This window comes from Neovison vison, chromosome 11, assembly GCF_020171115.1.
Source record: "Neovison vison isolate M4711 chromosome 11, ASM_NN_V1, whole genome shotgun sequence".
Taxonomy (NCBI): Eukaryota; Metazoa; Chordata; class Mammalia; order Carnivora; family Mustelidae; genus Neogale; species Neogale vison.
The window spans coordinates 49,635,428-49,662,560 of NC_058101.1; the positions used below are offsets into that span (position 1 = coordinate 49,635,428).

The 27,133-nt window shown below is 41.1% G+C and overlaps 1 protein-coding gene across 3 annotated transcripts in view; it reads left to right on the forward strand.

The window, feature by feature from the left end:
* The window catches only part of PPARGC1A (PPARG coactivator 1 alpha), a 453,784-nt gene that overhangs the window by 347,630 nt on the left and 79,021 nt on the right, over positions 1-27,133 (forward strand). Inside the window, exons 1-2 of one of the 3 annotated variants that reach the window (XM_044225878.1) lie at positions 8,027-8,454; positions 13,445-13,624. In XM_044225878.1, the coding sequence (XP_044081813.1) occupies positions 8,407-8,454; positions 13,445-13,624 (228 nt within the window). In that variant the 5' untranslated portion in view covers positions 8,027-8,406. Of the gene's footprint in view, positions 1-8,026; positions 8,455-9,727; positions 9,785-13,444; positions 13,625-27,133 lie in introns of those variants that run through there. The other 2 variants (XM_044225879.1, XM_044225880.1) reach the window with 2 other exon arrangements.

Genomic DNA, 27,133 nt, shown 5'->3' on the forward strand with positions numbered 1-27,133 from the left:
TACCCTGTGATACAGCCAAGGTTTAGTATGTCTGCTAATAATGCCATGGTAACATACTTGAGGCATATGACCGTTTCTCTCTCCACACCATGCAGTAATATCTCAGGTGATTTCCTTCAAATTAAAAAGGGGTAAGTTTTCCTTTGACCAAATGTAACGAGGTTTTCATTTAAGTGAGGAGAGTGTTCTGGTGTGAGAACGCAGAAGGGTTACTTTAAACTCTTATTTCCCTAGATGCTAGAGACTTTATTCCTCCATACAAAACCCTAAGTTCAGGATCCCTCCTCTCTTGTAAATCCTCTTTCTCCTGGTAACATCTTTTCTTACCTGCTGTAAAACCAAATCACATGTTAGTGTGTTAAATTGCATCTATATACAGGCATAAGCAAATAGTTACTATCCCACTAGTTTCATTTTTATTGTGCAGGTAGGGGCCTGGTCTCACACATGACTCGTGCCGCTTAATAGCATTCATGATAAAAAAGATGGAAACTCGCTGTTCCTCTGGGGCCACTATTGGGCTTTGTAAGAAACTCGGGTCTGTAGAAACCAGTTTGCTCATACTCAGTATGAGTGAAAGTAGTATATTTCATAAGTTCTCCTGTATTCCTTTCCTGGAATGGTTAGGAAATTAAATATCCATATTGCCAAGGAAGTGATGAAGCTCTACTCTTTCAGCAAACTTGAGTATGTGACTTTTCTTGCATACGCTTCCTGATTCCAGTACATTTGTGCAATGAAACATTTGGATTTGCTCCGTGCAAACGGGTCTTCCCAAGTTGCCTGTCTTCATCAAGGCGGACATATCATTGCAGTTGAGATGTGGCAGGGATCTGAGATGTGGTTGAATCTGGCCATCCTCTTTGACAGATAAGGAAACTGAGGCTCAGAGCCATGAAGTGGACTGCCCAAAGCTTAACTGTGGACTAATGACACACTGATTGAGGGCCAATGTACTTTTCACCATCCCTTTCCTTCCATTTTGGGCTAAATCGAGATTCAGAAAGTTCCTCTACTTCTCAGATAGAATTGAGCCACCTGTAATCACACTTTTTTTTGAGTATAGCTAAAACACAATGTTACATTAGTTTCACGTGTACAACATAGTGATTCGACAAGTTTAAATATTATGCTATGCTCATCACACGCATAGCTGCCATCTGTCACCATACAAGGCTGTTACAGTACCATGGAGTATATTCCTTCTGCTGTGCCTTTTATTCCCGTGACTATAAACCTCATGAACTTGGCCTTGGTTCCAGCCTCATTACCCCTTTTCTTGCGAAAATTCTAAATCATCAAAATAATGATCACCCAAGTGTAGGAAGAGTGATTTGCAGGAAAGGCCCACGAAACTGTGAGAACATTAACTCCAAGGAGCTAACGGTAAAGCTCTCATTCCTGTGGAGACAGTGAGCTTTCCCAGGAGAAGAGGATGAGCCAAACTCCCCAGGATATTTGGGGAGTCTAGAATGAACTTCGTGTCCGAGAACAGGGGTGCCACGTGAGAGCAGGCACATAGTGGCTGCCCATTTAGGAACAGACTGTGTCCCAGAAGTTCACTTGCTAGTCACTGGTTTGCAACTTGGAAGGCATTTTCCTCAGCCTGTCCATCTATGTTGTTTCAGGAAGAAGTCATGTCTTCAGCAACCCTTCCCTCACCTTCTAGAACTGCCCCTTCTAGTTGCCGGGGTGAAAACTCTCTTACTGAGAAATCTGCTCTGTAGAGGAGTCAAAAACATTTATGCTTCTTTTTCTTGGTATGGGCTTCTGATCTCTGTTAGATGCCAGCCAGGAAAAAGAAACAGGTCTAACAGATAGATGCCTTTGTATAAGTAACTGAAATCCCCTTTACCCTACCAAGGATGATTACGTTTTTGAACCAGAAATTTATGTAACTTAATTGATGAAATTTCAGATTGAGAAAGAAAGTGAAGACGCTGAGGGCATATGGGGGTCAGAAATCTGGCACCTCCTGTGAGGCAAGCTAATAAGAGTTGAGAGCTCTCCTCACCCTATAGTTCAGGGCTCAGAGAGGCTTTTTCCGAGTGCCAAAGAGTAACTTCTCTCAGTTGCTCATAAGGCTTGTCTCCTGAGTGGAATGTCGGTTACACTTGGTGCAATGGACAGAAATGGCTTCCTTTTAAACAGTGATGAATGTTTGAGACTTATATTGGATGTCAGGGGCTATTTCTATTTGCCACATTCCCTGTACATTAAGAAGGCATAGATCTAAACCTCAATCTCTATCTTCCTTTGAAAAAAAAGAATTGTTTCATTTTAATTTTGAATATAGAATTCACATGTTTATCACAGAAAATTTAAAAATTACAGAAAGACATTCATACACACACAAAGAAAATTAAAAAGAACTTACAATATCATCAACCACTGTTAACACCTTAGTACATGTTCTGCTGGTCCTCCTTCCTTTTTTCTTTCTGAGTGTATATATTGATTTGTAAATTGTTTTAATTATAGTTTTTTCAAACATAATTTAAAACCTTAATGTATTTTGAACACTTTTTCATTTTCTATTAAATGTATTTTGCAACAGTTTTTAATGTTAGCATTGAATATACATATATGTAATGAATGTATATATATAAATGTATGAATGAATATTTCATACACATATTCATTCATATATGAATATATATAAAATACAGCAATATACATATTGCTGTATAATTTATTTAACTAGACGATTACTGTTGGACATTTACAATGCTTTCAAGTTCTCAGTGATATAAATAATGTAGCTTTGGCTCTCCTCACACCCAAAATCTTTGGACACATGCCCCCTGCTGTGTCCTTAAGATGAATTTCTCGAAGTAGAATTTCTGGGTTTCTGGGGATGCCCATTTTTAACATTTTTGATACATATTACCTACTTGTCCTCTAGAAAAATTTGTACCCATTTATAATCCTACCAGTAGTATTTGACATCTACTTTTGAGTGAGTTTCTAAATGTGGAGGTCATTCTTAGAAATGTTTTTGGTCAAGAAAGTTTTCTCAAAAATCCTGTGTGCCAGGGGGCAAGCAAATATAAAGTAAGATTTTATGTAAGTCATTACAAAATTTAGCTTAGGCCTTAAGCTAATTGCTTTTTTTAAGATGGGAATTTATTTCTTTTTGACATCCCCACATTTTTAGGATACATACTCACTCTGCTAAAATTAAAGTCAAATATTAAAGCACTGGAAAGATCTACAACAGAAACAAAAGCAAAATCACCAAACCTTTCTGGAGCTTGTCTGATGGGATTAAAAAAAGAAGAAGAAAGAAAGAGAAAACAAAATGAAAACAAAAACCACACTTTGCTTATTTAATTCTTCCGTTTTGAGACTACTTGAGAAATACAATTTACTTCCCTAAAATCAAGAAGAGTTAAGCTCATTAGGACCTAAGCTCTAGAAAAAAGTACCAGGGGGAACTGTTTGACTAACAAATTTTTTCAATTTAGTGATTTGCATACCTCAGTTTTCCCTAGCCCTCACTAAGTTCCTTAGGGGATAAAATAATCTTACCGAATGAATTGTTGTGTTCGTGAGGTTAGGTAGCACTTCAAATTTTTAGATAGTGTTACATTTAACAAAATATGTGCTTTATTTTCAGTTTCAGTAAAAAAAAAAAAAAAAAGGTAAATAATCCTATTGAGTATTTCTTGTTTATACAATCAATAACACACTGCATTAGAGATGAATTAACCTGAAGTAATTCAGGTAAATGAAAATGTCTGTAGAGGCACAAATATGACAGAATTAAGTAAACAAAAGCAGATTTTCACCATCCTTTTATTCTCTCTTATCTGTGGACCTAATAAGCGTCCTTTTTGCCTTAGTTTCGATTAGTTCAATTCACTGCAGCTCATATTAATTTTCACTTTTTTGTCGTTGTTGTTCTAATGTGTTTGGCAAGAACAGATTTTTGAGGTCTATGTTAAAATACAGGCTGACTCATTTGCATAGAGCTGTTGTGCAGATTTTATTGGGGATAAAAGATGTGTTGCTGAGGTTGTCTATCACCTTCAGTTTATTTGAAAATAAATAAGTAAATGAATGAACTCAAGCAGGCATTAAAGCTGTCCACTGACTTTCTTCTATTTGTTTCCCCAAAAATGCTTTGTTCACTTTGACAGGATTGTGGCAGTTCTGTGCAAAATAAGACTTGATTTGAGAGTGTTTATAGGCCAGAGGTCTCTGATACACCCTGCCTTGCCACTAACTTTTGTGCCCTGCATGGCCTTAGCTTCAGACATGTCTCAGAGGCTCAGAGCGTGTGCTCAGAAACTGACATGGGGTATCAGAATCAATTAGCCCCTCTAGGAATTAAAAGCAAGCAATTGAATGCCTGTTAGCAATGATTAACCTTAAAAATATTAGCAATTCTGGGCAGATCCCTTTCCTTTCTGGAAGAGTGCTCTAGGCAGGCAGCATTCCCAGGAACGTTGTTTTCCAGCTATGTAGGCTCTCCTGGATATAAAGTTCTGCAGGGGTCTTTGCTGTGCTTTTGATTTGGGGGTGAATATTATTCTTATATATGAAACTTAGCTCTTCCTAGAAGGGTTTTCAGAGATCTATATGCCCTTTCCAGTTACTACCTAAACCCTCGGCTTTAAAAACAAAACAAAACAAAACAAAATAAAATTTTTCTCAGTTATAAAATGAGTACACAGATAATCTTTATTGAGTTGTTTTGAGGACCAAAATTGATTGAAATTTGTTATCTAAAATGCTGATCTTATGTCAAGCTCTGGTAAGCTCTTCTGCAGATGTTTTCTTCTCCAGTTTTCTTTCCTTTTAAGTTTCAGCCTTAAATTTGTCCTTATATCTCCATTTAAGTTTATAAAAACAAATGGGCAAAGATATTTATACTCATAGCTCTTTACTTCTGAGTTCTCACCTGTATGCAATAATGACATCAAAACAAATTGTCTTTGCTGTTGTCTGCTTGGGAGTTTGTTTGATTGTGTTTACTTTTTTTTTTAAGGGGCAAATATCTGAATAGAGTGGGAAAAGCCTATGGTTTGGGGATAGCAGTGGGGAAATGTTGCGTACTTTGTCAAATATTTTTGTTATAGAGTGGAATTATTCTCTTGAAGGTGTATTTTCTCTCTTGTTATCAACTGAGGCTAGATCTCTTGCCTTCACCGATGTTGGAGTCTTGGGAAACGTTAACAAAGCTAGTGGGGGGGGGGAAATTCCATTGGGGATGGAATCTAGGCTCTGTGAAGATATGGAACATTATGGGCACTCAACAGATGTTAATAAATACCTCCTTCTATTGTTGGGACAAAGTGGGGTTGATTTGGGTGTGAATTGTAATGGTTAGTGAAAGGACCTTGTACTTAAAAAGGGTGTGTTTGAAGGAGAAGAGGAATCTGGATATAAAGCAAAGCAGCATTGTTTTTTCGTATCAAATTATTCTTTGTTTTTAAGGGCTGTCGTCCCCCTAAAATTGTCAGCTCCCTTGTGTCCATGTCATATGCCTTCTTGGCAGGCCTTGCAATACGTTGCTGTGGACACAGTAAGATTTCAATAGGTCCTTGTTGATTGAAACCAAACATTTGGAAATCTTAGAGGCAGAGTTGACGAAGAGGTATGAGGAGGGCTGCAGAGAGAGAGGAAGAGAAAAAACAGTCAAGGCAGAGAGAGAATTAAATATAGAACCTGCCTGGGAAGCCAGAAAAGAGCAAGGTTGGTGAGCAACTAACAGTTTATGTTCTCCTGAGAAAAGGAAAAAAAAAAAAAATGGACAGGAGAGAATTTTTAATCTGAAGAGCTAATTAACCAAATTATAAGACCTCAAAAATATCCCTCTCGTTAGAGTTATAATTTTGAGACTTAACCAAAAATATGGTGTCCCAAGAACCTATTTAAACTTTGAATTGTACAGTAATAGAAACTTGAGGGGAAATGCAATACGCTGTGGTTTATAAATCTTTTCAGTATTTTGACTCCTAACTAACCCTCTTTGTGATGGTGAAAGAAAAAAATGTATATAAAACCACCTGTGGTTTCAGTGAATGTGCTGATCTGATTAAGAAAAAGTGGAATTAGGTGGCCAAAAGATGAATAAGAACACTACAACAGCACAATGTGAGCAGGTTAAAATATCAAAAACAATAATATAAAATATTCCAGTGTAAAGAACTTCTGCTAAATGTGTGAACATGATTTAAAAAATATATATTTATCAATATCATATGTACAAAATATACATTTTACAAATATATAAATATATTATAAATTTATGCATAATGAATGCCTTGCATTCGATGAACACAATTAAAAGTATCAGAGAAAACTCACCACAAGGATCACCTGACAATAATTAATAAACATCAACTCTTCCTGGTCAAGTGACCAATATTATTTCACAGTTGACTGTGTTGAAGGTTGAGCCAATGACCTTTGCCCTGAATTTTAATAATTTACTGTAGTTTTACATTAAATCGGAATATAATTGGGAAGAAAATTAGTGTTTCTTTGTGGGGAGTGCAGAGTAATGCCACTAATTGCAGGTATAAAAGCCTTCCCGAGGTTATATTTTCCTGTTCTTTCTTGACTTAGAAAATTAAAACTACAGTAATTTTCCGCTATTTGTAAGAGGGAAAAACATGCCAGTGAAATGTATTCGGCTAACTGAAAATGTCAAAGCTGTGGGCCATCTTTTTATGTCCAGTAATGACAAACTGTCAATTTCATCACGATTCAGGAATTTACTGGCAACTTGTTGCAGATATCAGACTCGAAAAATACCTTCTAACACATGTGATCTGAAAAAAGAAACTGATTTTTGTTTGTTTGATTTTCCTTCCTTTCCCTTTAATCTTTGAGCAACTTTACTTCTAAAATGCGTTACAGCAAATCACCATTTCTTTTTTCTTTAGAAAGAGATGAACAAGAGAGAACGCATTAAATTAACCTTAGTAGAACAGGAGATTAAATTAATAGTGCTTTAAAATTATTTTTAGATACCTGCGGGATTTTTTTTTCAGAGAAGTTATTATCAAGGAAAATAATTGAGCTGATTTTAAAAGTATATTAGGTTTAACATTTCATTAAAAACACATATATTCACAAATCTATGTACCATGTGTGCCTCTCTCTGGAACTGGGAAGGGTTAAATCAGACCACTATGGTGTTATGGGAAGTGTTTTCAGTGACATCTAGTACCTTGAGTTTGTTATGTATTCAATATGTATGTCATCATAAAACAGTGCACCTGCATTAGTCTTCACTGTCTCAGAGTAGAAGCTGAGAAATTAAAAAAAAAAAAAAAAAATTAAAAAGCTCCAGAAATGAATATTCTTGCTAGTAATGTGTCAGTATTTTTCCCTTACTCCACGGACATTCTTGGTCTCAAATGCAAACTGCACAACCCAGGCACTAGGGTTGGAATCCAGTGTTTATTCAAAAAGGCACCCTAAGGCAGCTGGAGTGGAAACGCTACATGTATGAAAAAAAGGCAGCCGGGAAACTCAGCTGATCTGGGCACAGCAGCAGCAACTGTATTTACTAACACTTGTTTTCTGGGAGCCTATGAGAGAAATGGAAATAATTAGAGAGAACCTGAAAGGGTGGTATTTTGTTCCTTGTTTTCCTTATAAGGAGCAAAGCAAATTGCAGTAACACTTCGGGAGCTGGTATTCCCTACTGCCCCGGGGACAGCTGATTCCTGGGAGGGGGACTTTGTTTATACCTTAACAAATACAGCCGGTTTTGTTGATTAAACAGCTAAAAAAAAAAAAAAAATCCTTGCCCCATTCTCTGCTTTCAAACACTTCCCCCATTAGAAAATGTCTCATAAAAATGCATCACGTGATAAGCTCTTGCTTTAGTCCCAAAAGGAGCTTGAGTCCACTGGAGGTCTTAGAATTTGAATCCTTAGGGAGTACACGTTTTAGCAAAGAGTATAGTTACTCTGTCATGAAACAGGCAGCTTTGCCACTTGCTTGTTTTGGAAGGAAAATAAATTAAAAAAAGATTGCAGGGGATTTTAGTTATTATATGGCCAGGGCTCCGTTTAGAGTCTGTGGCATTCAAAGCTGGCTTTAGTCACAGCATGATGCTTGAAGCCTCCAAAAGTCCAAGTGCTTCCTTTCTTTCTTTCTTCTTTCCGTTTTTTTTTTTTTTTTTCAAGCGTTACTTCACTGAGGCAGAGGGCTGCCTTTGAGTGACGTCACGAGTTTGAGCAGCAAGCTGCACAGGAGAAGGGAGGCTGGGTGAGTGACAGCCCAGCCTACTTTTTAATAGCTTTGTCATGTGACTGGGGACTGTAGTAAGACAGGTGCCTTCAGTTCACTCTCAGTAAGGGGCTGGTTGCCTGCATGAGTGTGTGCTCTGTGTCACTGTGGATTGGAGTTGAAAAAGCTTAACTGGCGTCATTCAGGAGCTGGATGGCGTGGGACATGTGCAACCAGGACTCTGTATGGAGTGACATCGAGGTGAGCTGGGGCTGGGCTGGGCATTGTAGGACTGGGGCTTCCCTCCCTCCCGATGCACTGATTCCTGTAAGGGGGGGAAGGGCTTGGACAAGGAGAGGCGGCAGAAAAGTAGCCTGGGCAGGAGCTTTTGGAAGGGAATCTCAATCTTATCTTAACTCCAATAAGTTTGCTATTTTAAGGTGGCTCTGAGCTCCCTTGAGCAAATCAAAGCTTAGCTGCTGTCACCCGTATCTGTTGCAGTTGGAAACTCTTTCCATGTGCCTTTGGCTCTGTTTCTACTCATATGCAATATTTATGCTCTAAGATATTGATATGAATCAGAAGCTGAAGTCTTTCCAGTGGTGTTTAGTGGCCCGGTTGGAAAAATGCCATTTCTATTTATAATAAGATGAAGATAAAAATATTAAAATGGATGTGCTCAAATATAGTCAGTTTTGACTCGAGTCCGGATTTTTTTCCCCCCACTCTCTCTGTTCATCAGACAGAGAACTCACAAAATCCTAAATAATCCTGCTAGGCTATTTTAGATTGCTTTCCCCACAGCACACAAAACAACGAAGCTGATTCCCTTAAAACACCTATATGTGGTTGAAAGATTTGGCCAGCAAATAAAAAATATATCTCTGCCTTACGATGCAAGGTTTTCCATTAGCGTCGGTGGCAGGGAAGCCAATGGTTAAATCTCTCTGTACCACGGAGAGCTGCCTGAAGCCGGAGAGAGGAGTTTATGCAAGGCTGTGTGTGGGGCTGCTCGCTGCTTGTGTAAAAATAGACGGCAATACATCAATTCCACAGTCTCTGCTGGCCACAATTCATACAGGGGGAGAAAAGCAAGCCGTTTCCTCATAATCTCTGGAGCCTACAGTGACTAACAGGGGGACGGAGAACTGCGGCGTGTTTGCATTCAGCACAACGGAATGTTCTCGGAAAGTTTGGGCAACTTGGGGAAAGAAGCTAAACTTTCTGTGGACCGCGATGAGATGGAGCCCAATTGCATTGCACGGGGGATCGGAGCTGCAAACAATGACTCTGGCAGAAGCTGCTGCTAGTGCTTCCTCTGGGTAGCTGGGGGCACGTAGGGTGAGGGGGAGGATCGGGACCACACGTGATTTGATTAAATAAGATGTCCATGTGGTGCAGCGATACACATCTAAAGTGAAAATAATTTGGCCGGGGCCGTCTGCGAACGCATTTCTCCTCTCTAGCGAGCCATGCCCTGCGTTCTTAACTCTTTACCAGGATTTGCACATGTGGGCTCGGCTTGCCCTCTCCTGCCTTGGCAGATGGCCCTCACGGATCCTGAATGTCCTTATCTTGTCGTGATTTCTTGGTAAGGTGGGAGAGGTCTGGATGATTCATATGTCCTGTCGCTCTTGGGAGTCAGGGTTCCAAGTGGCTTGGAGTCCTGATTGTCTTGGAGGAGCCGGAGCGTCCTGTGTCTGGTTGTCTGGCTGGCAGTGTGGGGCTCAGCTGCTGTAGTTTCATTTTTCCATCATGTATTATTCCTGATGCTGTTGGGAGTGGATATGGAAATATGGAGGATTTGTTTTAATCACTGGGATTCCTGCAGTCATTTTCAAGGAGGCATCAGAGCCATTTAGAACAGGGGCCCTTTTATGTTTTTCTGAAGGAGGTGCGTTCCCGGGCTAAGCGTCCAGCCGTGGATTGAGTTGTCGGTCGGCTGAGACTGGCCAGTCGCCTCTTGCACCGGAGGCAGTGAGCTACTAGAAGCTCTGCCTTTGCGGCGGCAGCTCTGGGAATCACCTCGGCCAGTCTAACATATTACGAGCAGCAGGTAGCAGAGGCAGCTTTCATTTTTTGAATCATTAATGTTTGCTGTCATCCTAAAACGTATTATGCCCTTTTGCACATAATGACAGGACAGCACAGTGGTTAATAAAGGCCTGTATCACTGTAGCTACTCAGAATCCCCAGTGTTTCACAGTTTAATGAAGGTGATGTACAATAAGGTTACCAAGATTGATAGAGACAATTCACATGACACACACTCCACTAAGACTTGTCATTCTTTACTGCCCCCCGCCCTGCTCCTTTTTCCCTGTCCTCGCTAATTTTTTTCCTAAGAAGTAAGAATTCTTTTTTCATTAATATAATTAATGTGGCCACGTCCACTCTTTCTTCTCTCTCTCTTTAAAATTTACCATCAATGGCACAAAAACCTCCAAAAGGTTAATGGAGAATTATACTTAATTATGATGATTCATTATCATCAGTGCAGTTAAGCTAATTTATTGTCTGCTCCTTAACTAAGAGAAAAGTCTGTTGGGGTGAAAAAACGTACAATAATTAGCCTTTTGTGTTTAGTGACTGCTTTATCCTCTTAAATCTTATTATAAAATTAAGGCTACGGTTGGGAAATAGCTGTCATAGTTGCAAAGAGGCAGTAGAATGCGTCTCTGTAATTGCGATACAGCACACCTGTTACAGATGTATAGGGAAGCAGTAAATATCAGCATGTCAGATGAGGACAGTTACAGGGCTCGGACTGTTAAGTCTGGCATCATCCAAAGGCCAAATATAAATTAATAACAGGAACACCTGCTACCACTAATGTGTTTTAGATTATCAGGATAATGCCACATTCAGAAACCCAGATTTTATTAGCATGTCAACATTGGCAAGAGCACATGCACATTTTCAACCGTAACATAAGAGCAAAAAATGAGAGAGAACGAGAGGAAAGGAAAGAAGTGTGTGAATTACAGCGCAGCAAAATGCCAGAAATTAATCTGGTCTTTTTAATGGTCAAAAGTTACTTTAAAAAAATGCATGTTCCCGAGAGGGTGCAGGGTTTTGAACGAGCCATGACCTGGAGAAAGCAACGAAGGAGAGAGACCGCAAGAAGTTGCTCACCAATCCATAAGGCATTCCAGCATTCCAAAGCACAGTTCCTAAGGTGTGCTATCCACGACAGGAACTTAAGCTGGATGGAGAGCTCCCACATGATTTCTACCCTCGTTTGATTTTTCTGTTGCCGTTTTTGCTGTTGATGCTTTTCTGGATAAGGACTATCCCTCAATGCAATCCCAGCGGGGTTTGCACCACTGGAAAAGTTATCCCCTGGTCTCTGGATTGATCGTGCTGTAGAAGAGTTAACACCGTGTGTTTGTCCTTGGAGGATAAGCAATATGGGCATGTATGGAGCCTGAGAAGTGTCACACCCATAACAGAACGCAAACATTGTACCAGAAAAAAAAAAAAAATCTCCCCCGCCCGTCCCCCGCTTCCTTATAAACCTAGTCAAGTATACCGATCTGCAACTCGGGGCTACCTCGGATAATAAAAACGGAATGACCTATAAAATGATAAGAAAAGAGTTAGGTGGAGAGCTTTGCCTTTTCTTTTTGCATTCCCTTTGTGCCCGCCGTTTGGGATCTCGCTGGGGCCTGGCGGTCTTAGGGAAGAATCGCAGTCATCTTCAGGCTGCTCCCAGCCTCCCCTTACCAACTGCTGACTCCATTACCCAGTCCCTACTTCTCAGCATGGTGCTTATGCTCACGCTGCCGCATATGACCCGTGTAATGTCGCCTGCCAGGGATGACAGGGGTCCTCAAGGGGAAAAAAAAAAAAAAATCTGCATAAAACTTATTTTATTCAAAACCTAAATGTCAAGTGGGATCTTCCGCTTCGTGCCCAGCTGCTGCCTGGATGTGAGCAACTCCACAGCATCTCTCCTGACCTTGGAAGGTAGGGTCGTGAGGATGCCACCTTAGAGTGTGTGTCTACTGATGTAGACACCTTGGTTTGCAGGTGGGTAAAGTCCTGTGGCTTGCCATCCCAGGTCCCTGCAGTAGGAAACTTCTACAGGGTTCTTCACAGGATGCAGTGAGGAAACCCGCAGTCCGATGGCCAATTTGAGGTTAGAAGACCATCTCTTCCCTAAGGTGGCCCACTTTTTTTTCAAAAAGCCATAGTGTGGGACAACTGAACGGCCACCTACTCCACGCAAGGAAGTGAAAGACTGTGTCAGACTGAAATAGTCTTGCTGACCAGCAGCCCAGCCATCATACAGACTATGTTAAACCTCTCAGTGGATTTAAATCATGTAAAAACTCCAAAGAAAAAGAGTTCTTTTGAATTCACTGAGAGCATAGTTTAAGAATACATACATGATGAAAAAAATATAATTGTGGAGTGCTCTAGTGGTTTTTCCTTTGGAGCTGTCAGGCAATCCCAACTACACGTGCACACACACACACACACACTCACACACACACACCCCGACACACATTACTTGTAACTGAAACATAGTGATAGATATAAAGATCATACAGAGAAAAGTATGACTTTTGTCCCCATCTCAAGGAACTTATTTTTGACCTGTTCAAGGTGCTGTGCTATAGCTCATGAAAAGTCAAGTTGAGAGCGAAAGATCGAAATAACAATTCAAGAGAACCATAGGCAAGTAAAAGGGCTTTCCTCATTTGTTCCTAACAGAATTATGTGGATTATAATGGTTAAAATGGGTAAAGTTTTCCTGGTAGAGTTCTTATACTATTATTTTTCATTGAGTGATTGTTTGTTTTGTTTCTATTATTGTGAGATGGTAAATCCAAGGTAAAATCAAATTTGTGTTCCTCCTTCAAGAGCTTATACTCAGGGTAGAGTAAAATTTTGCATATGGTTAACCAGAAAACAACTTGAAACTCAAGTGCTAACCATCAAAAAGGTGCAAATACAGTTGATTTCTAACTGGAAGAATCAGAGAGGGCTTCATGGAAACATGGCACTTCTCATGAATTTGGAGGCAGAATTTTGGATGGAATAGATCAGGCACAATATCCTTTAAGAGCAAAGTAAGTAAAGGAATTTGGGATTTTTTTTTTTTTTCTGGTGACTAAAACCCTGGAAACCAGCTTTGGTGGTGAGGTTGAATTAACCAGGCTTAATTCCTATCACATGCTATTGCAGTTTAATAAATTCCTGCAGTTAATGAAAGCTTTTTTTTTTTTCCCCCTGCCTCCTGCAGTGTGCTGCTCTGGTTGGTGAAGACCAGCCTCTTTGCCCAGATCTTCCTGAACTTGACCTTTCTGAACTAGACGTGAACGACTTGGATACAGACAGCTTTCTGGGTGGACTCAAGTGGTGCAGTGACCAATCAGAAATAATATCCAATCAGTACAACAATGAGCCTTCAAACATATTTGAGGTAAGGGCATCCCTTGGTGAAAATTATTTTCTCATTGACCTGGGCTTGGGCCACAATATGATTATTGGCCTGAAAGCAGAATGCGTTCTTACTTTGCAGTCATCAAAAGACTTTTTATCACAGGTAGGCATTTCCAGTTTTGTGGAAAAACGATGTTTGCAAAATAAATGGATTTTGTTGTTGTTTTGAGAATTAAGGGGCGGAGGGCCCCCAACAGAGTGCATTAAACTGTGTTGAAATACTAAAGGGGTTGTGAAAGAATTAGTGACAACGAAGAACAAAAGTCTAAACCTGTTTATTCCTGTCTATTTCCCACAGAAAAGGGCCTCATGTAAATTAATGTAAAATGTAAAAGAATGCGTTTTTTTTTAATCCAAGAGATTAGATGTCTACCTTTATTTGCCTCACAAAGTAAGCGAGCAGTTATTCTTATTGTTATTTTGTGATCATACCTCTGATTTCTCTCTGTCATAGAAACTTCGAAACACAGCTGCTCTACTATTTACTTATAAATTAGTGAAAATTTGCTTACCTTTCAATAGTGAGAATTACTTCCCAGGCTCCAGACTCTTATTATAAGCCTACCCTATAATAAGGAATGTTAATCTACTCCTATTAAAGTGTTACTTTGAAAAAAAGTTCTTTCTCACAAGAGCAGCCCTCATTTACTTGAAAATAAATGGTTTCTTGTAGGGACAGACATCGAGTGCTCTGGCAAACGAATTTAATAAACATCGTCAAATCAACTACTTTTCAATATCACGGCACCCACATCTCCATCATCATCTGACTTCTCCCTAATATGGGCCAGGCTCCATGCAAAGCACTTGAAGTGTATTTTTTAATCCCACCAGCAGAGACATTTTTTAAACCTCAGTGTATTTGGTTGAAATCTCGAGTCATTAAGAAAGCCAATTTTACAATATTTATTGAGTTTTTCCAGCACCCAGCACATAAAAGCCACTGAATAAATGTTTATTGAGTCATTAAGAAAACCAATTTTGCAATATTTACCGGGATTTTTTAGCACCCAGCACACAGAAGGTGTTGAATAAATGTGTGTTGACTAATGAGTGAATAGTGACTATATTAGTATTAATAACAGTAATAATGAATGATAACAACAGCGGCCAACATTTGGAGACCCCCCTGCTCTATAGGTTTCTTCTCACATCTCCCTCAAAACAGCATATTTTTTAGGTACCTTGAGTGTCATTTCCACTTTGCCTATGCAGACACCGAGTCTCAGAGAGGTTAAGTGATTTTCCCCAAGGCACACAGTTGACAAATAAAGACCAGGGAATTGAACCCCAAATCGATCTGACTTCCTAGTCTATATCACTGATCAAAAAAAAAAGAAAAATACAGTAACAGTGAGGTTGGGTGACAACCATCCTTTACAAAGACGTATGAAGCCGCTGCTTTGCTGACTATATTTAAAAATAGAACAGACTCCTTCCTTTCAGTGTTAGTTGACGTGGAAGCAGGGATTGCTGGGTGGGGGAGCTGGGGTGGCTGTAGGTTCTGGCCAGAACTAAGATCTTCTAAGATGTCTGAACAGAGTCTTAGAAGAGTGCTGAAGGCGGGGGAGTCAGGGCTGTGGAGAAGACACCCTGAAGGTCTGTGGTTAGTTACACTTCCCAGGCTTCTCAGCCAGGTCTTAGAAAGTTCATGTGAGGACTTGGCTAGTTAGAACTGGTAAATTGAACATTCCTCATTCAGTACACTTGTCAGGCGACAGGCCCGTTTTTAAGTCATGCTGCATTAAGTAAATAGTACTTTAAAAAATGTCCATCTCTATAGACCGCTTATCTAAAAATCGGCTATTCCATGTTGGATAATTGCCATGCATTTTGCAGATGCCGGCTAGGGAGTTATGGAGAGTTCGGAGTCGGGGGTGGTCCGTGCCTTCCTGGTGGGCTAGTTTCGAAAAATCCCTTCAGCATGACTTCGCGTCCCCATGTTTGGTGTGGTGGCATCAGCATCAGTATTTCTCATTTATACCTTTAGGAGACTTCGCACACCAACTAGTTATATATAGATACTTTAATCTGTACGAAGACATCCCTTTCCCTTCCCTGTATAACTTTCTACCACTGATAGAATTGTTTTCTGTGCTCTAAAACACAGGGTTCATTTAATTTACTTTTTCATGAGCTCATTTTAAACCAGTGACTCTCCACTCAGAGTGTTTTTGCCCCCCAAGGGACATTTAGCAGTGTCTGGAGAGAGGTTTGATGTTTAGGTCTGAAAGCAAGAGGCTGCTTCTGGCATTTCATGGGTGGAGACCGGTGTTGTTGCTAACTATCCCACAGAGCCCAGGACAGCTTCTCACAACAAAGAACTATTTGGCCCTAAAATGACAATAGTGCTGAGGCTGAGAACCCCTAAAAAAAAAAAAAAAAAAAGGACACTGAAATTCCCTTTTATAAAACAGCTAGGATAAGCTGGTCAGCTTTCAGAGAGAAGATACAGGATCATTAAGAGACAGGATATGAAGAATCAGAAGCCACATAAAATTATGGAGATGGCTAGGGCCCTGGGACGGAGATGTCAGGAATTCTCTTAGTGACAGCGAAAGTGACCGTTTAGATAACCTGTAACAATTTTCTCTGATGTCACAAACCTCATTCTTCTTTGCCTGTGCAAAGGGTAAGGCCGTATGTGGCAACACTGTGACACACAGCAGCGGCTTCCCGAGCATTTGCATACAGCCAAGATGCCTCTACTCTTTGCCCTCTAGCGTTAAACTCAGACATCTCTTCTATAACAGGAGAAAAAAAAAATGTGTGTGGAGCACAGGTGGAATTTGAAAATCGTCTCTCCCTGTGAGGGAGGTCCGGAGGCAGGCAGTAACCCTTGATGGGCCACAGCTCTGGGGTGCTTTCTTCAAAGCTGCCTTTCACTGAAGCCCTTCCCAGAGCCTGTGCCTTTAAGCCTCTCCCCGTGGACTTTACCCGTGCTCACTTTCTTCCAGTTCTCAAAGCCCTGCCTCATCACATTTGTGAAGGCCTTGTACTTGAGCAAGCCAAACAGTCACGGTTTCCACCACCTCAGATCTGCCAATAACAAGCATGATCTACTGCTGATTCCCAGAATAAAATGAGGCACCAAGCAGTTCAACACTTTCCCTAACTCAAGTAGCCTATCGATGACACCCCAGGAAACTGGCCACAGGATTTCTGGATTCTAATCAAAGGGGAGAGAAAGGGGTATTTAGAGATACAGACAGGATATAGAAAGTCTATGGATAGTAGAGCCGAATGTTAAAACCTTGGGGAGTAAATAGAAATTTCTTCCTTTGGCTTCTTCCATACATTTGAATCTAAGTTTAATTTTTATTTGACTTTATTTTTTTAACATCTATTTATTTATTTGAGAGAGAGAAAGAGAAAGAGAGAGAGAGAGAGAGAGAGAGTGCACGCGCACAAGCAGGGGAAGGGGCAGAGGGAGAGGGAGAGAATCCCAAGCAGACTCCATGCTGAGTGCAGAGCCTGACGCGGGGATCCATCTCACCACCCCAAGATCATGACCTGAGCTGAAATCAAGAGCCGGCCGCTTCACTGACCAAGGGAACTAGGCACCCCTATTTTTATTTGATTTTAAGAGAAAACAAGAACATAATTGAATGTCCCACTTTAGGAAGGAGTGAATTCCTCAGTGAGAGAAAGAGGTGCCAATATGCAGTTGTCCACGTTGGTTGAGAAACTGGACACACAAACAGCAGTCTCTGGTTATATGACCTATGCTGGATGTGTAAATGCAGGTGACCAGGTTTTATTCAGAAGCCACTTAGAAAAACAGGACACAGGCTATTTGGGTGCAGCCTCTAGTGAATCTGACCCATGTGTCAGGAAAACAGGATGCTGTCTCTGGACGGGTTGGTAGCAAGATTTATGTTTCAGAATATTGCAACATAACTTCCTTCCCTCTCTTGCCTTTGTGCATTGTTTGAAGAAAGGGAATAAAGGAGTGCTTTTACAGCATGGAGGTATGTAAGGATGGGTGGCCCCAGGATTAGTGTAAATAGCACACTGGCCCTTCTGGTCACCATAGGCCCCCTTGTCCCTGCTTCCTTTAAACATCTGCTTTCGATGCCTTCTTGATGCAACTGAATGAGCATCTTCCATTCATTCGTCTGTTACTTCTGAATGCAGCTACTTGGGGTTCTTTAGAACATGGCAATTGAGAATGTAGCTGTCTCTAGGTCATGACTCATAATATGTTCTGAAGTCTGCCTTTGCTAGTGGGGAGACAAGGGTCCACAGCTGCAGCCAGCATTCATATCATGGGGGTGCTCAGTAAGGTCTGATACTGTGGACTTTGGCGGGAGATAAAGGGTGAGGTGGTTTCCCGTTATCTGTCTGTAAGGTGTCCTGTCATGCCAACAAGGGAATGGTGGTCAGAAGCTTTCGAGAATGCCTGGTTATTCTGATGGGAATGCAAGTGATTTGATACTTTTTCTTTTGACTTTCAGTTGTATTCTCTCTCTCTCTCTCTTTTTTTTTTCCCTAAAATGGGCATATGTTACGTACTTATCAAAAAGTTTCAGAGAACTTGGCTATTCAGATGACTGAGCATTTGGGGATCAGAGCACTTGCTTGTCTTGTTCACTGAAGTTTTTCTAGATGTTTTGTTGGAAAACAACAGCAAGTAAATATAAAAAAAAAATTGCAACAAAAGGAATGAATTGGCCATCATGTATTTGCTGATGACATGAGTCCCATTAGGTCAAATATAATTACATATAAAGCACAAAGGATCTGTTTCCTAAAGAACCTTAAACCTAGTTTGGGAGGTCAAATGAATTAATGTGAAACAGTTAGCAAACAACGGAAAACCGTGTCTACGTGTGTACGTATATAGATGTTTATTAGCAATTAAAAATAATGCGACACTGTATATTCATGTATGTGTGTATATGTGTATTTATATACACAGTTATATATTACATATATTAGCAATTGCAGGACTGTGTGTGTGTGCATATGTACACATATACACGTGTGTGTCTGTGCATGTGTATCCTTGCTAAGGAGGGAAGAAGCAAGAGTAACATCACCTAGGTTGACACAAGAATAAGAGTGAAATGTTTTCGTAGAGGGGGTATGAAAGCGAGGAGCTCGATTTACCTGAAGTAGAATATGTACTGATGGGAACACAGGAGTAGGAGAAGTAGATTTGGATCTAAGGTGGGTACCTGATTACAGCAGACCGTGAGAACTCAATCGGGAGTGTTTAGAGTTTGCACAGTAGGAGTGAGGGTGCCAGGGAAGACTTTTAGCAGGAGGGCAACATGATGGAGATTGTATTTAAGAGTGTGTTAATTCCCATAGTTGTAAGAGCCGTGTACAAGCAGAAAGTAGAAGAAATTGGACAGCAGGCCCTGCTGCATTCCCAATCCCATGCAGTGCAGGTGCAGGGAAGGGACAAGGTGACAGTAGAGGGGATGGTGTCCAGGGAACAAAGACTTGAAGCACCTTGAAGGAAAATTCCATCAGCCCTGATGAATATGAGTTAGGTTAGGGAGGGAGGTGGCAAAGAATGCTAACTCAAAAATATTCCAAAGAGAATCAGAACTTCATGGACATCTTCCCGGTTATGTTTCTGCTCACCTTTAGGAGCTGAAGTACTTTCTTAAGACTTGTGAGTCATTTTACAAAGGGACTCTCCATCTCTGGGCTGCCTCAGGGGCAGAACATATTTAACCCAATCCACAAATTTACGTGATGTCTGCTTTTTTTCACTTGTCTCCTTGGAGGAAATTCTGCAGCCTTCCATGGTAATGAATTCCTGCTCCTGACTGTGCCTGTGGTCAGACAGACTTTTCTATGAATGGCAAACCTCTTGGAATTTTAACAGAACAACGGAGACAAAAATCTGTGTCAAAACAACCCCACCTTAATTTAATAATCCAGAGAATAAATTCTCCTGTGTTATTCAGAGACACTGAATTAGTTTACAATAATCACTTCTTTGAGATTTCTGGAATTTCCAATTTGCAATCAATAAATGTTTGTCATTTGAATTAAATTTACAGCCCCCAACCAGATTTTTGCCACACTTGGCAATGACACTTAACAGAGAACATCGACTTCAAGGAAGAAAATAATAGCCATTTAAGTGGGGAGATAATTGGCTGTAACATAAGAACATTGAAAAATGTTGAAACTCATGGAGACTTATGGAGTATTTTAAAAATTTATGTTGTACTTATCTTTGCATTTGTAGTCTACCACAAAATTCCAAATTCTGGGTATAAATCAGTTAGATGTTCATCTTGGAGAGTCACAAATCAGGAAGCAACAATCTGACCCAGCCTCTGTGCTGTTTTATTTTCAGCCTCTACTGTCGGCTTATCTTGCAGGGAGACTAAATAGTGTTGTTCTGTGTGTGTGTGTGTGTGTGTGTGTGTGTGTGTGATTGTGTGTGTGGTCACCTACACACCTCAGTCAGAGACTATTTTAGACTTCTTGCCTTGATAACATCTGCCTTATCTTGGGAACATCTGGTTTATCACCCTATTTCCTCTCTGCCATTGTGCTGACCACTGGAAAAAATATGGCTTAGGAGTTCTGACCCACAGGGCTATGTCTGCTGGAATCAACCCCCACTCATAAATAGTAAGTCGCACATGCTGGTTAATGTGATCATCTGCTACCACCACCAACTTTGCTGGGTTTTGCTTTTGTTAGTGTAAGCTGCGGTTATAAGAGATGGGGTTGACTGCTGTTTTTCATGGAGGTCGATCCAGTTCTTAGCCATTTGCAATTTGGAAAGTGAGAATCTATATGTTTAATTAGGCACAATGATTATGGAATGTACTCTGTGTGTGTGTGTGTGTGTGTGTGTGCCTGTGTGTGTGTGTGTGTTTCGAGTACAAGCCAATTATTTCATGCCAGGTACTCTAGGTGCTCCCAGATGTAGTTGAACCATTTTATAGGCATAGCTTGGGTTTTTCCCACCTTCTGCATTCTCCAGAGGGTCATTTCCCTAACAATGACTCTGCCTACATTTCTCTGGGGCTGGAAAAGTGGAGACCCACATTCCTGAGGAGGAAAACCTAGGGAGGAATCAGGAAAAAGTGGTTCATTGCCTCTTAGATTTACTTGGAAGATATTAGTGTAGGTTAAAGTAATCAGGATTCAGGATGCTGGATTGGACAAACTGTCTATTTGTATAGCAATGGTGTGTGCTTGTCTAGTAGCCTTACACATATGTCGTGTCTGTTTGTCCATGTCCGCCTGTCTATATGCAGTGTCGCGGAGACACAGCCCAGCAGATGGCTCCCCTCTGAATGAGATCAACACACAAAGCAGATAAAAAGATGAACTTTCAAGATCGAGTTGTTACACAGAGAGCCAAATTGTTCTTCTACTCTTCCCTACTCCAGACTTCACATTTTTAACAAGGTTAATTTGTCCCTATAATTATGTGCCTATTCTTTTAGCAATGAAAACTTTTATTGTGGGTTTTAGAAAATGAATTGCCTGCGATGTAAAACAATTTTGTAAGGACCATTTTTTCCCCCCGTTCTTCTTTAACCCGTGAGGTTACTTTCAACATTGTGTACTCCGATGTATAGTTTTGAAAGCAAAGCAGGGAAACTGTATTTTCCTGTAGCCTGCCAGAGATGCTGAATTACAAGTAGCTAGAATGAGAGCTAGGGAAAGGGGAAGAGAGGTACACAGTGAAATAAATACACAATCTCACTCTCGGCAAGGGCAAAACTTTATGAAAATAAATGACTTCTTATCCATTACGCCATTTGTCCCAAAACAACCATCGAGATACTTTTGGGCCTTTCCTGTTTCTAAGTGATAGAACAATTTGCATAGTTGGAGATTCTGAACACTATTACCTTGTGGATCTGCCCATCTCCATTACTACAGCAAGTTACTCATTCAAGATTTGTGGCTGGATGGGTTAATGAATTACCAGATGTTGCGTAAAATGACTTGGCCTGACTTTTAAATGACTATTTTTTTTTTTTTTTTTTTGGCCAGTCTTGTGACTGGTGTTAATTGGCTCTAGAGACAAGCCTCCTATAGATTTTTATTTTCCCTTTTTTTCCCCCAGAAAAAATTTTGTTTGTTCTGTATAACCTCCTCCCCTTTTTCATTCCCTTCCAAACTTACGCGCAGTTCAAGGAGCTGCATGCCGGGTGACAGGGCCGGGAGGAGGGGGAAGGAGACTCAGCAGCCACATCTTTGGGGGCTGATGCCTTTCCTTGTGCTGAATCAGCATGATTTATCAGAGCCCCGTCTTCAGCCCAACTAAGTTTAGAGTGAGTTCCTTGGTGTTCCTCACACAATATGCGTAGCTGGAGCTCTGAACTTTGAAGGAAAGCCTCAGAGCAATTTGCAAAGTGCTGGTGCTTAGTGAATACTAAATTACATTTAGGAAATAGTCGGCTGCTACCAGTTAGACTTCATTTTTATTCTTGACACAGACACCTAAATCAGAGAACAGTAACATTTCAGAGATTATGGAAGCAGTTTGGGTATGTTCCAACACTATAATAGGATCAGAATTTTAAGGCCTTTTGTATTATTACCAATAGTCACTTAGTTTCTGCTGCAGTGTACTTTGTAGGGAATTACAGCTTTTACTAAAAAGATTAAAATGCTATTATGCAAATGATTGCAGTATGTTATTATGTTTACAAATTAACATCCATGGCTCAACACACAAATTAACTAACTATTCTATCTATGTTATTAAGGATTTAATAAAGTAACTGTTAATAAAAATGGGTAGCTTGGAACACTTAATAGGAAACAATTGTGATTTAACACAGAACTCAAGCCTCGTGTTTAATGTTCTAGGTGATAGAATGGTAAAATCAAGTTGAGCAAAGCACACAGAAGAACCGGGACCGTGTGAGTGGTAGACATGCTCAGCAGAGATGCTGACGACCATGAATTAAGTAGCTTCAGGCTACAATGTACAGTGGGCGGCACATCAATAAATCTAAGCAAAGCACACAAACCATCTTCTATTAATAAATAGTTCATTGAAATGATAATTGCCCTCCATTCCGTGTTGAGATGCTCCATGCATGCAGGGAACGCTTACATTATTCTAAAATGGAGCTCAGAGCAAATTTCGATGTGGCGAATGGGTTTTAGCTGCAGAATATCGCCGTGTGATAAAAGAGGAGAAGGCTAGGTTCAGACTAAGATGGCTTTACAAACAGGCTGCAAATTGCTATTCTTGGCTGTTCATAAGAGATCATAAAAGCAAGGAGATAAGAACTGCCAAGGTCCCTGAGAAATGAATGTATGTGATTATGTTATCGTGTGGGTTGGGCTTACTAGACAGACCAACAACACCTTTGCTTTAGTCCAACAGGAAAATTATTCAGAGTTGCAGTTTTGGGATAGCAAACTCTGTTAGAATGGGGAAGTTCCAGAACACTGTAATTAACATGTTTCCAAAGAGACTCGGGATGCCAGTCACCGGATCCTTTGCTAGATCTCAAAACAAGAGCCAGAAGTATCACCCAGTGCTAGGCCAACAAACAAACAACAAGAACACAAAAGAATTACTAGACAATCCTGGAACAACCTAACTGAAAGTTTAAATGTCGGGGGCTTATTTTTCTTAGCCAAGTAAAACTGTTGGAGGCTCCGATATAAACAATATCCTTTTTAAGTCAACCTAAAAATAAATAATCAGATAAAAAAATAAGTCAACAATTACCTTTTCAGGTCTACCTATGGAGGGCAGCTAACCTGAGCTTCTTAGAGGGACTATCTGGGTGTAGTTGAGAAACAAGAGCAGGGAAGCAACCACAAACCTGGTCAAGGTCTGTGTCCTTGCATACAATACAAGCAATTTATTTTGTTCCAAATAGCACCTCTGTTGTTGGAAAACTACTTATGCAAATTTTTGATATCTAGCTTTAGCAAGGGGCCTGGTTCCTTCATTTCCTTCCACATTTGGATAAATTGTGTTGTTCTTCACTCTTCCAAATTTGTCCTTGTGGAAGCGAAGGCTTGCAAATTGGTTGAAGCTCGCTAAGGGAAAGAAAGGGTTGGGGGGTGGGAGTGAAAAAAAAACAACAACAACACTTGCTGGGACAGCTTCTGAGTTGATGGTCTGTGGCAGTGTTCCCTTCCCAGGCCCCTAATCAAGCAAATGGTACAGTCCTGTTATACAGGTACTCACGAACCCTTGCCAACAGTCACCTGACAAAACCAAGGTTTAGAGTACTTGCTGGAACTCTAAGCAGCATGGTGGAAATGCGTCCCTGTAGGCACGCAGATGCGTTCTCTTTCCTTCTTTTTTCCTTTCTTTCTTTTCTCCTTCTTCTTCTCCCTCCTCTTCCTCTTCCCCTCTTCTTCTTCTTCTTCTTTTTAGGAAAACAAAAAGCGATACTTGCCATAGAAGGGTGGTAAAATAATTAGTCCAGTAGACAAATGCCTTGGCCCATGTTTAAACAGAGCTCTAAGGACATGGTGTTCTCAACAGCCACATATCTAAATACAAGCCAGTGTCAGCTGCCATGCAGACCAGAATGTCATAGCCCGTTCTCACATAGGTCATCGCCGATCCATTTTGGTCACAGTCACACTGCACATCTGTTTCTGCGCGCTGCAGCTTCTTAAGGTGGTATTTGGACTTCGTAAGAACACAAACAACCAAGCTATAAATTCCCACTGCTGGAGTTATTTTGAATAAGTGTATACTGTTTCATATTTATAATGGCGAGACTTCATAATATTCACAGCGAATATATAACACCGATCAGTTCAACAAGCATGAAATTGTATGTTGTCAACTTGTCACATAAATAGAGTCATATTCAGGCTTGCGATAATGTTGAACTAACATTTTTTCCCCCACCGTTGTCGAGAGGGTCACAAAAAAGTGGGGAGGTAGCGCTTCCTTTGGGGAGATAAACAGAGAGAGCCATTGTAGAGTTGATATTGGTGTTGATGGGGCCCTTTCCTTCCCTCCCTCCAAAGCACTTGTTTTTCTCGGGTGAATGCTAATTGGCTAAACTGGTGTGTTTCTTTGTCATCCAATGGTATCATTTTCAGCCAGTGCTAGAAAGCTTTTTTGGGTTGTGTATGTGTGAGTAGCTTTTTCTGTTCTCCTTTAAAACAATTTTTTTTTTTTTTTTTCTATTCTTGGAGCGCAAATCAGCGCTAATTGTCATGAAATTCTCTAGTTCCACTCTGGCAAGCTTCCTTGTTGTCTCTGCACCTCAGTTAACTCTTAATTCATTACCAAATCACTGGCGAAAGCTCGGCATTTTGAGTGAACTCTCCTGCCATAGAGGAGTTAGAGAGGGGGAGAACGAACATTATTGAACCCAAAGTGCACCTTAGCGAAAGGGGAAGAGAGGACAGAGGAAGTGCCCTCACCAGGACCTAAGGAGTCTTGGCAGAGACCACTTCCCTTAGTGGCTGATAGTTCTGCACCAGAGGCAAGAGTAGAAGCTGATGCTGAGTGCTTTTTCACTTTTGAGAGGTCCTTAGATGGGTTCAATCTTCCCCATCTTCCTCAGATGGCCTGAAGACAGAAAGTGTTGCAGGCCGCATCTGCAAGTCCGACGGTTTATCCTGTTAAGTCGCTGACTCAAAACCTCAGGGCCGTGCATTGGAAGGCAGGTATTAGCAAGGATCGTTACTCCCCAGTGGTCATTTCATTCCACATCACTTGTGATATAGGTGGTTCCGCTTTCTCGTATGGTTTCCAACTTTTGCATGGTTTCACATGGCTTCCTACTTCTGGATTTTAAAAGGTCCTCTATTACTTATTTACTCATCCATCAAAAAATAATTATTGCCAACTGCTAGTGTGCTCACATCCTTGCCAATTTCTGGGGAGACGGTGGAAAGTAGACACAGTCTGTGGCATCATGGAGCTCATGGTTAGTGATAATGGCAGGTCAGTAAAATCAAGTGAGATAGATGGTCTGAGAAAGGAAGCAAAGCAGGGACTTTCTCCACCTGCTCGTTATCCTGGTCTTCACGAATAGATCAATTCTACCTTTCTCTGAATTGGTATGCTTATTATCTTCAGAATGGCCTTCCCCTTGAAGTGAAATTTTTCTGGAGAGAATTTCTCCTTGTCATTGGGGCTGTCGATGCCAAAGGGAGAGCCCAGTCATGGGGCCCAACAAGCGCAGGGCAGTGGGACAGAGTGTTTGAAATCAGGAGACCTGAGATGACTGGTGTTCTACGTGTAGTGCATTAAGGAAAACAGCAGTTTGCTCACTGGAATGGCTGAGGGAAGGCAAGAAGAAGCCAGCCCAAGGGGAGAGAGCAAAGCTGTCAGCAGAAAGTTCTTTTGCTGGGCTGATGTGACCAGAATATTATGCCCTTGGCCAAGTATGTGGGGATCCTTTGGATGAAACTGTTCTGTACCATTTTAGGCCTGTTGACCTTTCTTTCTGAAAATGGTATTTCTGTCCAGCCAGAAGGGCTGACATGCTTTTGCCTATATGTGACATCCTGAATATGTGGCCTTTCCGTCTCTTAGAACCCTCTGCTCATTGCCTCATGGGATAGTCCAACACAGGGTCCGTCTGGTTCCCTTGATGGAGGCCCACACAGATAGACTCTAGATCTATCGTTTTCTTCTCTGTGGAAGTACCAAGCATTACACCCCTACTGAGCTGTAGTCAATATTTCCTATAATACCTTGGCCTAAGTCTCTTCTCACCAGTCGTTTCATTTCTGCTTCTGAGTGGTGCTTAGGTTGGGAAAAAAAGGTGCCTCTATTATAAGAATGCCCTTGGTTTTTCCACGGGCTCTTGGCCTAAGGACATTAGCGGCCTTGGGTACCATTTCATTTGTTCAGATGTGAAGTTGGAGCTTCTCTTTTCCAGACATAGTTCTCCAGGGTGTCCAGGGATCCTGGCCAGATCAGATTCGGTCCAGAAATGTTCTCATGTCAGGATCCTCTTGTGTCTTGCCAGCACATGCTTAGCGGGGACACCCTGCTCCTGTCTGAGCTGCATCTCTCTGCCTGGTTTTTAATTTCAGACGGTGCTGCCTGATGGGCAGGCTCGCCTCCTGTTCCTTCTGGAGGAGAGTCTGGGCAAACGCCTGAGCATCTGAATGCAACCATGCTGCATGGGCTAAGTGACTGCTCTCTCCTGCTGCTCCCCAATTCCAGGGCTCTGCGGGCAGCAGATCTGAGAGTTACCGGAGGTCATGGTGCCTCCTGTTCTAGCTCCTTTAATCCTGTCACCCGGCAGTCCCACCAATGTGGCTGAGGTGGCTGCCCCTGTCCTACAGGAATTTGTGTCAGTTTCTCCTGGGACAAATCTAGTCTGGCTGCTTTGCTGTATTGGTTCCACTGAAAGTTTTGACAAAGACATTCTGCCTGCACGGAACTGAAGAGTGGTCTGTGGTTAGATGCATTGGGAGGTGACGGAATGTTGCCTGGTCCTGGCAGATAACGGAGTCTGGTCATCCACATGGCATGATCCATGCGCCATTTAATTTGTCTTTGAATGGCAAATGTGTTTCTTCTCTGAGTCAGCAAAAG